Consider the following 18955-nt stretch of genomic DNA (forward strand, 5'->3'; position numbering starts at 1 on the left):
CTCTCATTAGCCCCCACCAGCATGCTCTAATGTAAAGCATCCCGAGGGCACCAGGATGGGGAAAGCCGGTTTAGATCAAATACGTCAGCTGAAATCACAAAGGAAGAGCACGTGTCATTGAAATAACTTCTCTTAGAAAAGACACCACTAGAACAGGAAGCCTAACGAGAGAGAGCTATTGCAATATTATTCCAGAAGTTGCAGAACCTGCAGCCACTGTTGCAACTGCAAAGGTGTAAGGGTATTTATTTCAGCACGATAAAGAGCTTGTGCAGACAGACATACTGGAAGAGCCTAACCTCACAGCAGTTTAGAGAGATCAGGAATGGGCCATGGGGTACCCCAACCCCAGAGCAAACCTTGTACTGCTTTGGGAGACCACTCAGGAAGGGTGGCGTGGCTGCTGTGAGAGGGGAGGGGCGCAGCAGCCATGCACCGTTCAATACCAGCCTCACCTCAGCTGGTGAGGCTAGGATCCAGGTACGTGTGACTGCTGTACCTTCTCGCATCACCCTCCCCGGATCCAAGCCTTGCAAGGCTGCTTGGGGAGGGTGATGTGGGGAAACAACAACCGTGTGCCCTTTGACCCCAGCCTCATGCAAGACTGCTGCGTGCATAGCTACTGGGTCCCCACTCCACCCTTCCCAAGGGAGGGGGGATGTGAGGAGAGTTCAACAGAGTGGTGTCACTCTAGTGGTAGAGGGGCCTAGGGGACGCAGTGGGCTCCATATGTCCACTCCCCTCATGCCAGCACATGCACCCCCACCCGCCCCAGACGGCATAGAGACCTGCTCTGCCGTTGCACAACATCAGCAATTACACTAACCATGGTTAAGGCCAACCTTAACCTGACTAAGCAGGCAGAACCCTGGTTGACTTACCTATGCCTAACAATGTTGCCAATGCAACACTTAACCACAATTAAGATGGGGAAGCAGTCACAAAATTAAAAGACACCTGCCTCTTGGGAGAAAAGCAATGACAAACCTAGACCGCATCTTAAAAAGCAGAGACATCACCTTGCCGACAAAGGTTGTTGTTGTTGTTGTTGTTGTTGTTGTTCAGTCGTGTCCGACTCTTCGTGACCCCATGGACCAGAGCACGCCAGGCACGCCTATCCTTCACTGCCTCCCGCAGTTTGGCCAAAGGTCCCGCAGTTTGGCCGACAAAGGTCCGTATAGTTAAAGCTATGGTTTTCCCAGTAGTGATGTATGGAAGTGAGAGCTGGACCATAAAGAAGACTGATCGCCAAAGAATTGATGCTTTTGAATTACGGTGCTGGAGGAGACTCTTGAGAGTCCCATGGACTGCAAGAAAATCAAACCTATCCATTCTGAAGGAAATCAGCCCTGAGTGCTCACTAGAAGGACAGATCCTGAAGCTGAGGCTCTAATACTCTGGCCAACTCATGAGAAGAGAAGACTCCCTGGAAAAGACCCTGATGTTGGGAAAGATGGAGGGCACAAGGAGAAGGGGACGACAGAGGACGAGATGGTTGGACAGTGTTCTCAAAGCTACCAACATGAGTTTGACCAAACTGCAGGAGGCAGTGGAAGACAGGAGTACCTGGCGTGCTCTGCTCCATGGGGTCACGAAGAGTTGGACATGACTAAATGACTAACAACAGCAAAGATGGGGAATGGCAGAAGATCCACTACCAAGGTCAGAGTAGCTTAGGTAACAGCAACCAACAACTGTGAAGATTAAAGGAGGTGACAGCAGGCAGAGGCTCCACCCTGCAGAGTCCCCATGTGACAGGCAGGCCACTCAGCCAATCACTGCCATGGGCTTCACAAAACACCTTAGCTCATTACAGTGTAGGTTTAGGGATAATTTTCTTCTAAGTTCAACAGTTGGATATGTTCTTATTTTTACTGCCCCTTTATCCACAAATATCACACAGCATCTTTTTTTAAAAAAGAAAAAGTGTAAGTGGGCCCAAGTAGTTGTTATTGTGAACATTCTCAGCTCAAATTCAGTACAAAAAAACTTTACCACTGGTTAAACAAATTCTAAACCTGGTAATTCATCATCAGGGAAGGGGGACGAGGTAGAATACTACAAATCTGTTGGTTGAAGGCTTGTTTTGCGGAGAGAAAATTTTCCCTCCAGGATGGTTATACAGCTACATGCACCCTTTAAACATCACTCAGGATCAACAGGAGAACACACTGGGCAACAGAAAAGAAGCTTTGGCCAGTCATACTATTTTGCATCTTCATAGTTTAGATGGAAAACGGGAAACAAACCAGAAAGCCATTTGGAACAATCCTGCTCAATCAGACAGTATGATTCATTTACAGAAGTTCTGGTTTAAAAGGCATTTAGATACCTACTTGGAATGGCACGCCAAATGAATTCTTTTGTGCTTTCAGAGGTATAACCACAACTTACAAAATGGTTCTAAAGTGTCTCAAAATACAGCATTAAGCAGAAATCAATACTGCCATGCAATTTTTGTCTGTGGTTTGGTAAATTCAACCTCCTGGCCACAATTTTAGTCTTCTCTTGCGGAGCAAAGGAGGCCTTCACCCACTCCCGCCAGTTTGCCTTGTGACCTTCTTCTCTCCTTGCTCAACGTACATTTCAAGAATGCAAGAAGAGCCTGCTAGGTCCGGCCAATGGCCCTTCTAGACGAGAATCCCGTAGCCACAGTGGCCAACCAGATGTCAGTGGGAAACCAGCAAGCAGGATTCGAGCACTAGAGCAGCACTCGCCCCTCCTGGGGTTTCCAGCAACTGGTATTTTGGAGCACTGCTGCTTCCAGCTGTGGAGGCAGAGCATAGCCATCAATAGCCCTTCATCAAAAGGATTGCAGGAACACACGTGAGAATATAATTTCTCTTCAATTTAAGGCTGAAATCCTATGTACACTTATCTGCAAATAAGTTTCTCTCTCTCCAAGATTGTGCTGTTTTTATAGGGTGACTCCCATAGGATGACAGAGGAGAAACAAGGGGTGCAATCACGTAAGATTCAGACTGCATCTGTTTCCCCACATGCACACTGATTGAAAAGTTGGGCACATACCTGAAGTTCTGGAAGAGACTTTAAAAGGTGTAAGACCTTTCCCTTCTCTCCCAGACATTCTATGTGGAATGATGCAAAAACACTGAGCTTCCTAGAGGGTTCATAGGAGGACCCGTGGGTGGAAGATGCCTTTGGGCAGAGAGCACGGAGGGGAGAGAGATGGGAGATTTGGCCTTTCCAGTAGGATTGGGCTGCATGTGTTTTAACATAACCAGGAGTTATTTTTTTTGATTTGACAGAGATTGTTTGTTATTGGTTTATAAACCTTGTTCACATTAACAATGGCTTACAGTTATGTGTGAACCCGGCTACATACAAAATGTTTTTGCCTGGCGCCTAAATATATGTAACGAAGGTGTCAGGCAAGTCTCCTTGGGGAGAGCATTCCACAAACAGGGAGCCACCACAAAAAAGGTCTGTTCTCATGTTGCCACCTCTCATGGAGGGGGCACATGAAGAAGGGCTTCAGATTATGGTTCCAGGGTCCTGGTTGGTTTATATTTGGGGAGAGGCAGTCCTTGAGGTATTGCAGTCCTGAGCTGTATAATGCTTTGAATTGGGTCCAAAAAACTGATTGGCAGCCAGTGCAGTTGGGCTAGGATTGGTGTTACATACTTCTTCACTAGCTGAAATTTCTGAATTGTCTTCTGTAACGCGTTGCAGTAATCTAATTAACACAAAGCCGACACATCTCACACACATGTGCCACAAAATCCCCGGAAGGCTATTAAAATCAAGATCTCAGATATAGAATGTGTTCAAGTTTGCTCAACTTCTCTTACCTATTCACTAGCCGATGCGAAATGCCATCCCGTGTGAAAGTTTAAAATTAGCCATGCAAATTCCATTTCATACATAGATTTCTGCAGGGTAATCTCTTACTTTAAATCCTCACAGAGACCTCTTATTTTGAGTAAGCCAAGGTATGTTGGGACAGAAATAAAGGTATGCATTAAATAAGCATGGATTGCAGCCAGGTCTACCATTAAACAGAAATCAACTTCTAAAATATGGGTAGTTTTAAGATGCAAGGAATCTTTTGATGTGGCCAGCCAGCCCAGCTACACTGCTCAGCGCTGGGGACACGGCCTCATGTAGCCATTGCCTTAAATAGGTCTTCCCAGAGTGTAGAATTCATTCCTTTGAAGACACTGGGGTGAGGTGGGTGGGTGTGTAAGCAAGGGTGCATAAATATTTTGCCTTTGTTCTCTGTGAGAGAGGATAGCAGGCTCCCAAAGAACAGATTCTTGAACACTGAGAAGTGGGCATTCAGAAAAATATGTCTTGTCAAGTTGGGAGTGCACGACAGAAATAATATGATGACCACAAAAATGTTGTACAAGGGCACTTGATCAAACATTTTCAGTGGACTTGGAGAATACGAAGTTTCAAAAAAATTATTTTGTGGACTTCAAGCAAGCCATCTTCAGGTCTTTAATCTTTTTAATAGACTGATCTTATATTGTGCTAAACATTTCAATACGGTTTCAGCCTCTGAGGGGAAAGACATTTATGGAAGCACTAACTGCATTTACAAGCGAAGAAAAGCCACATGTCGTGTATTTACAAGGCAGTGTCGTGTGGCACCCTTGATATTAGCGTTTGCCAACAGGCAGATAAATCTGTGTAAAAGGTGTTTGGGAAGGGAACTCGTACACTGAAATAGTAATTTATGAAGCACCTATAAATAAAGATATAATGATCTTGAACAAATCTTAGGATTATCGATTTAGGTTCTGGTGCGGCTGAATATTAAATCTGCCAAAAACATTGAATTCAGAATTGAAGCAGTAGGAAACTCAATAAACAGAACTAGCTGTAGTGAGGGGCGGGAGAACAGGAGTCTGGCCAGGGGACAAAGTCCATTATCTCCCCCACAGCCCATTTTGTCCACCTTACCAACGTTGTGAAAAATTACCATCATAGTTAAAGGTAAAGGTAAAGGTACCCCTGACCGTTAGGTCAAGTTGCAGATGACTCTGGGGTTGCAGCACTCATCTCGCTTTACTGGCCGAGGGAGCCGGCGTTTGTCCGCAGACAGCTTCCGGGTCATGTGGCCAGCATGACTAAGCCGCTTCTGCCGAACCAGAGCAGCGCATGGAAACACCGTTTATCTTCCCCGCTGGAGTGGTACCTATTTATCTACTTGCACTTTGACGTGCTTTTAAACTGCTAGGTGGGCAGGAGCTGGGACCGAACAACGGGGAGCTCACCCCGTCATGCGGATTCAAACCGCCGACCTTCCAGTCGGCAAGCCCAAGAGGCTCAGTGGTTTAGACCACAGTGCCACCCGTGTCCCTTACCATCATAGTAGTGAAATGCAAAAGGTAACAACATTTCATCAACAAGAAGAATATTGGCTGGGAATGCCTAACAAGCTACTAACGAGAAAATACAAAAGGGCACATAGACCTAACATCTGATGTCCTCTTTAAACTTGCCTTCATGGTTTTCAGACACAGTGCAATCCAAACATGGTTGTACAATAACTGCTGAAACTCTCATCATAACCACCACTCAAGTTACAACAGAAATGACAACTGCAAAACTTACTGTCAAACCATATGGCCTACTCAAAGCCAGCACAACGCTCTCCTTATCTGAAGCCAAGAGATCAGAAGCATTTGCTCCTTCCCCTCTCCACAGGGAATTTCCTGTGCACATCTCGACATGTACCATAATCACAACTAACGCCAACGATAACCAGTTTTGTTTTTTTTAAAGTAGATTTCCATCAGATGCCCACAGTGGGGGGGAACACAAACACACAAAGCGTTCTTTGCACCTCTTATCTGTGGTGGTTTCCCCATAGGAGGAAGTAAAGAACTAACAGGAAAATCCAATGGCTCTTGCACCAGTGTAAATCCCAACCCATTCTCACTTACACTGGTGCAAGAGTGACTGCATCATCTTGAAAGTTATCTACCCTTCCTGCCTCATCAAACTCGTGCTGCCACAACTGGTACCTCTCAAACTCTGTGCTCCACCAGCTTTCACTAATATTGCCCCTTAAGCACAACTTACTGGTGAAGGTCCATTTTGCACTACAGTGTACATGTCATGAAGTGCAGACTTCCAAGACTACTGACTACTGTTGAGCCCAAAGAGGAAAGAGGGAAACACCTGAAACCATATGGTATCATTGTTTGAGGGGTTTTGGGGGCTCAGGGGGGAAAGAACGCAAGATAAGCACTTCCCCCGTTGCTGACTGAAACCATTGCCGCACAGTGCCAGACCTTGGTTTGCACTTGTCTAGCCAGTAAGGAACACCAAAAAGTAATTCCAGCAGCTACAGTTTTCATCTGCCTTTGATTGTTTTCTTGAAGATGATGCACTCTTAGTTCTCTCTCAGTTCAGAAACATATCCCAGGGAGGGTCCCAATTATTTCTTCAGAGCATGCAGGTTCCTCATCCTTCCTTCTCCAGCCAGCCTTCTCTCAATTTATACCGGTAGTAGCTGCTGCATAAGGTCAGAGATACTCCCAGACTGACAGCTCCTTACAGCTCAGCAGAATGAGCTGGGTAGAGTGAAGGCCACACAAGGCCTCCAGACGAACTGAAAGACAGGGAGATGCAAGCTGCTGCCCTGAACCTGTTCCAATATCGCCAGCGCTACTGAAATCTTCACAGATCTACTCCAACTTCACAGATGCTGATCCAACTCAATACCTGAAAACCTCTGAAGCAAGATTTAATGAAGGGGAGGCGCTAAGCACCTCTCCCCCTTGCAGGCTGGGTAAGGGGGGGGGTCTCCCTACCTCTCCATTAAACCTTGCTGCAGATGAGGGAGTTATCACTTCACCAAGCAGGCAGCTAAACCAATGGACGAAGTGTCTACCCATTCCCCCATTAAGCCTTGCTGTAGGCACATGTAATAAGGGCGGGTGCTTTGCCTTGCAGATTTCTGAACCGTCAGGCAAAGGGTCCCCATCCCTTCGTTGAATCTCACTGCTGTCCTTTGTTACAAACAATCAAAACAAATCTTTCTGGACTTCTGTAACTATTGGATGAAGACCACAGAGGCCATGCACTCCCTTGGCAGCATCAATAAACTACGTATAAACAACTGAATTATACAGGTTTACTCTTTTGTTATTGTAATTCACTGAACCCAACAGGAAAAATATCCTATGTATTCCTCTTTCTTCCACAAATACCCATAATTTTGAAAGGATATACTATAACGAGTGATGGAAATACTACACAGCCTCATTTTCAAGGCTTAATCGGTTTTTGAAAACTAGGAAGAATGGTTTTTAGCCTACATTTGGGGGGGGGGAGGATGATGGGGCGAGGATTAAGCCGAACCTTTATTAGAACAAACTTCTTCCTTAATATACACTGCAACAAAGGAGTACTCTGCAACACAGGGGCCAACTGTAGGGCCCCCCCCAATAATTTTCTTCTGAGGGCAGAGCCCTTCAATATTTTCTTCCTTGCCCACCCTCCTTCCTTCCTGCCTCCCTCCCTCGTTCTGCTGCTCTCCTCTTTGCTGGGTGCCACCCTTGGTTTCCAGTCTGCCTCCTGGAGGAGCAAAGGGGGAACAGCAGGTACATGTCCGTCCCCTGGCTGGCTGCCCACCCGCTCCCTCCATGTGGTTTGTCATGCAGCAGCCCAGCAGGATTGCACAAGTCAGCAGAGCCGACATCGTTGCAGGGCAAGGACAGCAGCGCCATCGGGGGCCACCCCCAAAAAAACTATTACAGTGGCAGCAGGCATAGGGGAGGTGGGTGCTTGGCTGGGAGAAGGCTGCTGACCACTCGAGGCCAAGTTGGTGCCACTGCTCTGTAAACGTAATCTGCAGGATAGAAGGTACATACTTAGGAAGACAATGCATTTTGTAGTACCAAGTGTACACTTAACAGAAAACCATAGCCAATGTAAGCTCCCTGAGCAAACCTGCATGATCCATGCATGATTGTTTCACTTTACATTTTAGATGAGCCTAGGGCTTGCCGATCAGAGGGTCAGCGGTTCGAATCCCCGCAACGGGGTGAGCTCCCGTTGCTCAGTCCCTGCTCCTGCCAACCTAGCAGTTCAAAAGCACGTCAAAGTGCAAGTAAATAGGTGGGAAGGTAAAGGGCGTTTCCGTGCACTGTTCTGGTTCGCCAGAAGCGGCTTCGTCATGCTGGCCACATGACCCGGAAAAACTGTCTGCGGACATACGACGGCTCCCTCAGCCAGTAAAGCGAGATGAGCGCAGCAACCCCAGAGTCGTTCATGACTGGACTTAACTGTCAGGGGTCCCTTTACCTTTACCTTTAAAACCAATGTTTGGAGAGGACAAAATTCTCCACTAGCATCCTGCTCCAGATCAGCTTGGGGAAGCCTATTCCGTTGTGCCCCAGCTGAAGCTAGAACTATACCAACTGCCTCTTGGAGCAGCAGGCAGAAGGCTTCTTCAGGTGGCTTGTTTATACAGCATTCATCCTAGTTTGCCAGGTCTTCCCTGAGCATACATCCTGAATTGTTTACGAGGCGGTTATATGACAATGAGCGATCACCTTGAATTGCATGCAAGATGTTTACGCATCTTCCCATTCATTGTCCATTCATTCCACACTTTTCAATGCATCTCCTCATCACTTTCCAAATCACAAAAAAAATCTGTTGATTTTTTTTAACACTGATTTCTTGTGCCTGGGCAACAAAGTGCTTTAATTCATTTTGGTACAAACTGGTATGAAGTTAAACCCCTCTTGAAAAATACTGAGTCTGGAGGCACCCTTAGAATATTCCAACTGTCTAATTTCTTACCACTTTTGGATTTTATGAGGAATCTCCAAGCTGCTAAGAAGAAATTATTTTTTCACCTGTGCTTCTTAAACAATATTGCTGAAAAGAGGGCCAGGTGTGAATCTGACACTTTCCACCTGCTACCCACACCGTATGTCAGTTCAGACCTGCTCAAATCTACACTGGCTCATGATTCTCCCTGCTTATCTAAAATTTCTGTAAGATTGGGACATTGGTGTTATTGTTTCCATTTACAGTATAAGAAGGTGATAAAAAAAAACCTGATCAATAGTATCTATCGTGTCGTAAGCAGATGTCAAGGTTATTTTCTTTCTTGTGCTCAGATGTTACTGAAACAGCTACTAGTAAAATCAGGGCACCTGATGGCTTCTTGGTAATTTAGATGGTAATCTAAATAAAAAAGCTGGCTTCTTTTTGTGGTAGTGTCTGTATGGCTGAAATATTTTGAAACTAATGTAGTGTATAGCTAATTGAGAAAGGAAGGTGTGATCGTCATTTGTTTAATTGTAATTTAGTTGTGTCTAAACAAATAAACCAACTTACTACTGATTTGCAGTACAAATGGTAGAGATTTCAGGGTCACCCTGATATTATTATTATTATTATTATTATTATTATTAATCCTAATTTATTATTTGTACCCCGCCCATCTGGCTGGGTCCCCCCACCCACTCTGGGCGGCCTCCAACAGATATTAAAATACATTAAAATATCACAGGTTAAAAACTTCCCTAAACAGGGCTGCCTTCAGATATTTTCTGAAAGTCAGATAGTTATTTATCTCTTTGACCTCTGATGGGAGGGCGTTCCACAGGGCGGGTGCCACTACCGAGAAGGCCCTCTGCCTAGTTCCCTGTAGCTTTGCTTCTCAGTGAGGGAACCGCCAGAAGGCCCTCGGTGCTGGACCTCAGTGTCCGGGCTGAACGGTGGGGCTGGAGACGCTCCTTTAGGTATACTGGACCAAGGCTGTTTAGGGCTTTAAAGTTCAGCACCAACACTTTGAATTGTGCTCAGAAACGTACTGGGAGCCAATGTAGATGTCTCAGGACCGGTGCTATGTGGTCCTGGCAGCCGCTTCCAGTCACCAGTCTAGCTGCCACATTCTGGATTAACTGCAGTTTCCGGGTCACCTTCAAAGGTAGCCCCACGTAGAGCGCATTGCAGTAGTCCAAGCGGGAGATAACTAGAGCATGCACCACTCTGGCAAGACAGTCCGCAGGCAGGTAGGGTCTGAGCCTGCACACCAGATGGAGCTGGTAGACAGCCACCCTGGACACAGAATTAACCTGCGCCTCCATGGACAAAATATGCCTGTTTTATCCCAATAGCCCATTCACTCTTGGTTTCAGTTAATGATCACAAAGATGTCATTTTGAGGATGTACTTTAATCCAACTCTTTCCATTATTATTATTTTTTAAAATAGCAGACATGTCTCAGAATCCAACACAGGATCCGCTCTAGAGGGCCCCTCACTTATTTCAATTTTGTACACTGCTGCTTATGCAGGCAAAAGAAGCATCTGCAACTATCCATACTGCATGGAGGGCACTAGGAAGGAGCTACAACAGGCTGAGGCAGAGAAAACAGGCAGGACAGCGAAGCAATGCAAAACAATTGCTTCCAGAAGTAAATTCTAGTAAGAGCACTAATTTTCTGATCCCCACCTTTAATTTTAATGAGACTTTTTCCTTTCTTTTCAAAAATAGAATCTCTTCTTGGCCCAATCAAGAGTGGATCATTTTGACTTTGCTTCAGAAAAATGAAAATTGCCTACACTGCTTTTGGGCAGTGTTTCCTGTGCAGAAAGCCCTCAACTTACACAGGGGTTATGTTCCAGGGATCACACCTAAAGCCAGAACAGTGTATGATTCAAAACACATTGGGTGCAACAGCAGGTGGGATTGCCCAAGTCGTTTTCCCTGGACATCTGCCCCCCCCCCTTTTTAATTAAATTAAAATAAAATTGGCAAACACATAAAGCTGAATGTGCACAAGTTACGCACATGTAAGACACAGGCTTACTGTACTGGCTTTCATTACAACAATAAGCTAATCTAGTATCTGAAGAAGAAGTGTGCATGCACACGAAAGCTCATACCAAGAACAAACTTAGTTGTTCTCTAAGGTGCTACTGGAAGGCATTTTTTTATTTTTTATTTTGTTTTGACTATGGCAGACCAACACAGCTACCGACCTGTAACTAATCTAGTGTATTCAGTATTATCTTAACACTGGTTTTCCTAGTGTTAATTAAAGCTTTCCCAGAAGTTAATTAAAACAAAACTATTTTACTTTACCCTACTCTGTCGGCAAAGCTGCGTGCGTTCTGCAGTAAAAAAATAAAGTGTGACCATACGAATAACAGACGTTAAGCAACTCTGCAGAATATATTTTATTTTGCAAATCTGCTGTAGTTCTGCTAGCCATGGGGGAGCTAAGGAGCACTGCGGACACCTCTCTGGCTTCTGAGACTGTAGAAGGCACAATGCTAGCCTAACTCTGTAGCCATAAAAGCTAGAAAGTGGCTCTGGTTTTTTGTTTTTCTTCAAGAAAAGAAATTGTGTTTCTTAAGAAGCTGGAGTATGCACCCATTGCCACATTCTGTCCCTCGATTTTGTAGAGTGCAAAAAAAAAGAAGTATCACAAAACATTCGCTCATTATTTCAGTGTATAGCCCTGCTCTTATCTCACAGATTAAAAGCCTATCATGAAGTAGACCATTAGCTGGCCACTACCGTGTTTCTCCTAAAATAAGACACCGTCTTATATTTTTTTTCGCTCAACAAAACACAGTATGGCTTATTTTCAGGGGATGTCTTATTTTAACCGCGTCGCATCGGTACGCTGCATAGCCACGCCTCTCCAGGTTGTTTTAATGGGAGGTACCACGTCACTATGGCTTATTTTCGGGGTATGGCTTATTTTTGGGGAACGGCTTATATTTCGCAAATGCATAGAAATCCTGCTATGGCTTATTTTATGGCTATGTCTTATTTTAGGAGAAACAGGGTATTTCTGAGAGGTTCAACCAAGCCTCAAAAGGAAGCAAGCATATGGCAAAGAAAATTAGCCACATGATACATGCAGAACATTGGTGTGTGCATGTGTCTGTATACACACACTACTTTTAAACAAAAGCCACCTTTGGTTTCCGAGAAGTAACTTCAGAGTGTAGGATGCTGAAATTTAGATACAGTACAAGACAATTAACAGAAGCAGCAGGAGCTTCTTTCCAATAAACACCATGATCTGAGGATAAGCAGCTATAAATCTGCATTAATTGTTTCAGGAATTCCACTATTTACAGAAGCACGAGCAGAGTAAATGAAATGGGGTTGGGGGTTGGGATAAGTTTGACATAAATAAGAGAGCAGCTAACCTTACCTTCACATTGTTTCCCTTCTCCTTTATAACCTGGTTTGCAAATGCATTTGTATGACTTTGGCGTGTTTTGACAAATTGCATCGATGTGACAGTCGTCTGTCCCTTCTGTGCATTCATCTGCATCTGCATCACAGAACATATAAAAAAAAAGAAAAACAAGGGATTTCATAAGAACTTTTGAGAGATTCCACTTGGAAAAGCTGTTCAACTGAGTTTGCTCCAAGTGTCGCCAAAGGCAAACCCAGAATTATTTAGATGTCACCACTGCAATATACACGCCATAAACAAAAGGCAAATGCCTCTATCTAGCAAGGAAGAGCTGTAGGCAAAAGAAAACTTAGCCCTTGTGAATTGATTTTTTAAAAGATAACCTGGCTTTCCATTAAATACTTGGGCATCTTTTGAAGCGATTAGAATGTGCATCTCTATCCAGTGCCATGACTTACAATGTTTAGTTGCCTGCCACTAAGACAGAATGAAGACCAAAATCCAATCTAGGTTTCTGCCTTAGAAACACACCAATGTTACCCATATTCATCACGAGAAACTGGGGGACACTTCTTGCATTACTTTTGGCAATGAAGAATGCATAACCAAGTACAAAATGCACGCAACTCCATCAAGCGAGACATGTGCCTACAGTGTCTTTTAGCGCAGAAATCGCACCAGTAGGATAGCTTAGGGGGCACAGAACAAGTCTGTGAGGCTCAGGAAGAGCTCAGGGGCACCTGTCACCTGAAGCAGCCATCTCGCTGGTAGGGCCAGCCTTTCTGACAGGTGAATACTGCAGGCAAGCCTGTGAAACATGCCACAGAGTGAGGTTTAATCCAGTTCAATAGCCTGCTCTCTACGAAGAGATGCAATGACTGCTCATAACTAAGGAGCAAAACTAACGTGGGCTCCTTGATTTCAATCCGTCTACTCTCAGCAGGATGCAGCAGGATGCAGCCCAATCTGATACACACCTACTCAGAAGCAGGCCCCACAGAGATCCATGGAACTTACTCTGAAGTAAGTGTGCATAGCATTGTAGACTCAAAAGGGTCAGGTGTAAAAGACCTGTTTCCAAAGGGGCCAACTAACTGCCTTTGAAGTGAACAGCCCTTCTGAACATTTCCCACAACTAACGGCATACAATGGATGTCTAGTGTATTATTAAGAAGTTAAGCACTCTTGCCATTGTTTCCCCTCCCACTTTTTCAACAGAAAAAATACTCATTTTCCATGCCTGCCCCCACTACTTTTTTTTAATGGATACGAAATGCTGCTGCTGAGAAAATTAATGGAGGAAATAGCTAAACATGATAAATACTCAGAAAAAGGAGTAAGCAGAAAGCCACCAGTCCACAAACCTAGCTGCTTTACAGCATTAATTCAGGCAAGGGGTCGGGGAGAGATATTGTCAATTGAAACAGCAGTCCCTGCATAAGGGGGAAGGCGCTGGGAATCAGCTGTCCCTTTGGAAGAACTTTTGTCTTTGAGAAACCAGGCCTTGGGAGACCTTGGTGCTCACGGAAGAAAGTGGCCCAAGGCTATTGATTACTGTCTAAATGTCAATCAGGCAACTCTGCCTTATAGCGAGAAGAGCCTTTAAATGGATTTCCTCATAATTTAATGCCAGAGGCCCATCTGGGGCTCTTTATCTTATTGGCTGCATAGCCTCCACCAGTAATAATGATACGGCTAACAATTAACTGCCTAAAATCAGGAGCCAATAAATGTGAAGTTTTTAAATTTATAATATAGGTGGCGGGGGGGGGGCATGGGGAGAGCATAGAAAAGACTCCTCTACCATCCATGTGCAGTTTGTTTCATGCCAATTAGATTAACAGATCCTAAGAAAAGGTGCACCAAAGTGAAAAAGACTTTGATTGTTAGCTTGAAATCCTAACGCTAATTGTTTCAGAAATGCTCACTCAGCCATCTCTCCAGCGATAAAACGAGGATTCTTCAAAGTCACAGAGGAGGGGAGAGGAGGGGGGCTGCTAAGAGGCAGCAGGAATAATCAGATATTGTGGCCAGGCACACATCAGAGAACTTTGCAAGGGGGAGGAATAAAAAAAGCAGAGAGGGGAACTGTTATTTCGGGCGAACCTTCTAAGAAGTAAAATTCTTAAAACACAGGCGGAAGGGACCTTGCTTCTAACAAAGCGGAGAAAGAGAAGGGAGTTTGCTCTCCACGACTGAAAGAAAGAGAATAGTGGCTTAATTGGTTTCTTTCTTTTGATTTATTTCAACTGCTCAAGCAGTTCAGAACTAGCTGTGGGGTTTTTTTTATTTAAAAAAAAGTTTGGGGGGGGTTTCAGTAAATTTTTGAGGGCACAGTTCAGATCACATACACATGCCACTATGTATTCAATCAGGCAGGGGATAAAGCAGGAGGTGGCGCTTTTGTTTCAGATGCCTAAGTTCATACTTTTGACTCATTAAAAGGGGCAAGCAGCTCTCCCATCAAGCTCAGCAGAAGTGACAGCTGGGCTCCTTTCTAATGCCCTCAAAAAAACTCAAACTGTGTTGAGCCCAAAGGGGACATTTCACAGCAAACCGAGGATGCCTGAGAGTCAGGCGTGTGAATGCCAATGAGTCAAATGGAAAGGGCAGATCCAACGGCGAAACTTCCTCTGCCGCATTATATTTTTAATCCCTGACCCCCTCGCCATTTTCAGGGACAATGTTTGGCTTATAGGGAAAGATTAATGCAACTGGATTCCTAGGTTTGTCTTAATCTTCCTGATACTTCTGACAGCAGAACATTAAAAAAATAGTAAAACTGGAGGTGCACCCCCCCAAAAAAAAACAGGTTTGCTTTTCTGAATGCGAGAGGGGCCCAACTCCTGCGCGTTTCTGTGTGCAGTATCACTATCCCAGCTGAGCCACCTCCAAGGTCAGGGAATTCTACAGCATCTCTCTGAGTCAGAAGTGATTGAATACTCGGATCCATGCATGATTGAGAGGGGCAGAATCACCTACCCGTCCCCCACAGAAGTTGGTTGAAAAGAGGCAAGGCCAGAGCAGTGAATCATGCAGAGACACAGTGGACAGCACCCTCCATTGAGTATCTGGATGCTCACAGCAGCACTTAATTATTTAATTAAGTTATTTCTCCCAGCGCAATAGCAGGACACTGTTTGCAAACTGCTGTTCTAGGAGCATCATCGACTTGCAAGGCAGCTGGTCCCCACATATCATATCTCCGGCTAAAATCTCACAAAACATAAACAGAACCGCCAAGATGCTCTAAATTTCTGCTGAAAGAGAAGGAATATGTTTTTCTTGCTGCAGGTTCAGGCTATCTGGAAATCTACGGAGGGGCAGAGAAAGAACCCTATAGTTTTAAGGTATTTGCCACATTATATTGAACCCTTCCCCCCCCCCAAAAAAATACAAAGAACCCAAGTCAAAGGAGGGTCAGGCAACTATTCCAAGCACAATAGAAAGATCCTGTGAAAATTTGGCTGGAGCAGGAGACTGGCCGGGAGGGGAGAGCAAACACAAGGTGAAGTTAAGAAATCCTATAATTAACCTTTTTTTGCGCTGCTGCTGCTGCTGCTATATGGCAACTGGTTCACTTCTCTGTCTAGACAGGTTGACCCCCCGGACACCACGAACTGGTCGCTTTGCATCTCTTCCCCACTTCAGGGGAAACAACTTTTTAAGAGGAGCTGGGAGTCTGAGAGGCACGAAACAAAGCTTAAAAGAAAAAAAGTCCTACACCGCCGCCACCCCCCACCGAAAGCAAAAATCCCCAAATGCAACTTCTTCTCCCTCTTCGGCGGCGGAGGAGCTGCTGCTCCATCCCGGGAGAAGAAGCCGCTTTCCCTCCGCCGCCGCCTCCTCTCTCCCCACCTCCAACCTGAGCCCCTCAGAAAAAGGACTCGGGTGCGCAGGAGGAGAGCGAGAAAGAGGGGAAGGAGGGAGAGGGAAGGAGGGAAGAAGGAGAGAAGGAAGAAGGAGCCTCTGTCCGCCCTTACCTGGGACCCCGTTGCCGGCGGCGAACCTGCGCGGGTGCAGGGAGAAGGCGAGCGCCAAGCACAAGTGCCACGCCAAGCAAACAGTCCCCATGGCAATAGGTGTGCGACCCGGCGCGAGGTGGGGCGTGCGCGTCTTTGCCCAGGGGCGCGCTCGGCGCTGGCCGACTCGCAGCCGCAGGAACGGACGCGCCCACAGCACCCCGCTGATTCGCGGGGGGACCGCGCGGTGGGCGGGACGGACGGGGAGGGAGGCCAATCGCCCGGCCGGCTCCGGGAGGGGGGGCAGCGCAGGGGGAGGGGCGCCAGCTCAGGATATGGAACTCCGGGCAGAGAGGCGAGAGAGGCCGGGCTTAGCATCCAAAGGGGTCCTCCTGCGCGACCTTCTTCTTTTTGGGGCGCCCGTTCCCCCCCCACCACCACCACTGAAAGCCTTGAGAGGAAAATATATTTCTGATAACGTTATTGTGAAAAGTTATGTGACCTTGTTGCTCAGTTGGCTCTCTTTGAATTTTATTTTATTTTTTGCATTGCAATGTTGATGTTATTTTTAATGGATTATATTCGCGTAACGGTGGGTTGCCATTTCTGTGAGCGAGTTTCTGCCGATGCTTCGAGAGTTATTTCTACGGCGTGCTATTACTCTGTTCTCATGGGCTGCTCTCAATACTGCTTTATTCGGTGCAAGTTGCTCGTGTGAATTCACGTGTTTGTTGTGACTTACTCGTCTGGGGTCGGGGTTGTTATCAGGTGCGTCGTCTTTGTCGATCATTCTGCTTCAGTTTGTCAACCTCCTTGTGCACAGCGATACAGAAAGGCGGTATAGGCCAGTGTTTTTCAACCTTTTTGGGGCAAAGGCACACTTGTTTCATGAAAAAAATCACGAGGCACACCACCATTAGAAAATGTTAAAAAATGTTAAAAAATTTAACTCTGTGCCTATATTGACTATATATAAAGTAATGTTTCAATTTTTCCCACGGCACACCAGGCAACATCTCGCAGCACACTAGTGTGCCACGGAACAGTGGTTGAAAAACACTGGTATAGGCTACAGATAAGAAGTGGAATGAAAACGGAAGTTTCCCTACCCCTTTCTCTCTCTCTCTTTAAAATGCAAACCGCCAATTAAAATTATTAGTGTCAGCAGTTAACACTCTCTTGCTCTCCTTCCTAAGAAAATTGCCTTAACTGGCAGACCCTGCTCTTCATTTTTGCCCCTTGACCTGCAGTCAGAGGGTAAGAGTGGCAGTCTGTTTGCAGGGGTTGCATTAGATAATGTGCATGAATGGGGTTGCCAACTGATCAGCTAGTCCTGCTGTGTGTCGTCCCCCCCCCATGCCTTTTGCACAGCCACCTGATAACTGCCAAGTGTCCTTGGTGCAGAGATCACCTAGTTGGTTGTAACTTGCTTTTGGGTTGCGAGACAAATCGGCTAACACAGTGTTTTTCAACCACTGTTCCGCGGCACACTAGTGTGCCGCGAGGTGTTGCCTGGTGTGCCGTGGGAAAAATTGAAAAATTACTTTATATATAGTCAATATAGGCACAGAGTTAATTTTTTTTTAACATTTTCTAATGGTGGTGTGCCTTGTGATTTTTTTCATGAAACAAGTGTGCCTTTGCCCAAAAAAGGTTGAAAAACACTGGGCTAACAAATTTAATAAATAATAATAGCTGCCCAGAGTGGCTGGAGCAACCTAGTCAGATGGGTGGGGTACAAATAAAGTTGTTGTTGTTGTTGTTGTTAGCAGTGGTGGAAGCAGTACCAGAATGCCAATAAAGGCAGAACGAAACATGCATACCCTCCAACATTTCTCCAGTGAAAATAGTGATGTCCCGTTCCATAATGATAATCTTTACTCTTTATACCCCACACATCTGACAGGGTTGACCCAGCCACTCTGGGCAGCTTCCAACATATATAAAAACATAATAAAACATTAAACATTAAAAAGAACCTTCCATATACAGGGTTGCCTTCAGACGGCTTGGGGGCCGGATAACTCCATATCCTCCAACATTTCTCCAATGAAAATAGGGACATCCTAAGGAAACGTGGGACATTCCGGGATCAAATCAGAAACTGGGACAGCTTCTCTAAATCAGGTGGGTCTCGGTAACAATGTTTGCCGTGACCAAACATTCAAGGTCATAATCTCTGGATAGCTGTGGACACTTGGCTGTGCCACCCTAACCAAACTTGGAAGCTGGGTTAGGTGCACAGCCTTAAAGGTCCCTTGTGTAGGCAGAGAGTGACTGCCATCTCCAGCAACTGCCGTTTTTAACATTTCTTGCTTCCCGAGGCGAAAAGTTTGACCCCATCTGTTTCCCCCCTTCCCTCCTCAGGTGCACAGCCGGCATATTTCAATGAGCCTTATAGCCTGGCCTAGGCATGTTTGCTGTGGTCATTGGGACTCCCTAGGAAAATGTGCCTCGGGTTGCAGCCTCCCCACATTTTCAGAGCTGCTCGGCCTCTGTTCTCTTCAAGGATTTGACTGCCTGATTTGCAAAGAAATGGCTCCTCTCAAGCTAAAGGCAGGAATCTTTGAAGCCCCACAGTCCAGCAAACCCAACAGCAGATCTCCTTGACAACCACTAAGAGGGATTCCCCCCCCCTTTCTTGGGCACAGACTAAAAGAAAACTTTTTGTATGTGCCTCCCCCCCCCCTTTCCCTTCAGGCTCATCTAACCCTTAGTGCTGCCTTTTCCACTCCCTTCAGGTCATTACCATTAATGCCAGCCACTAGATTTCCATAACGTTTGAACAGAGCTAAAAGGACTCCCCTCCCTTTTCTTGGGTATTTTAATTTC

The 18955-nt window shown here is 45.6% G+C and overlaps 1 protein-coding gene across 2 annotated transcripts in view; it reads right to left on the minus strand.

The window, feature by feature from the left end:
* The window catches only part of SCUBE1 (signal peptide, CUB domain and EGF like domain containing 1), a 180358-nt gene extending 164108 nt beyond the window's left edge, over positions 1-16250 (minus strand). For both annotated transcript variants that reach the window (XM_033148316.1, XM_033148315.1), the window contains exons 1-2: positions 16145-16250; positions 12174-12296 (exon numbers count right to left, since the gene is read on the minus strand). In XM_033148316.1, coding sequence (XP_033004207.1) covers positions 12174-12296; positions 16145-16235 — 214 coding nt within the window. In that variant the 5' untranslated portion in view covers positions 16236-16250. The remainder of the gene's footprint in view (positions 1-12173; positions 12297-16144) is intronic.
* Between the last annotated feature and the right edge of the window lie 2705 nt (positions 16251-18955).

Source organism: Lacerta agilis, chromosome 5 (genome assembly GCF_009819535.1).
Source record: "Lacerta agilis isolate rLacAgi1 chromosome 5, rLacAgi1.pri, whole genome shotgun sequence".
Classification (NCBI taxonomy): Eukaryota; Metazoa; Chordata; class Lepidosauria; order Squamata; family Lacertidae; genus Lacerta; species Lacerta agilis.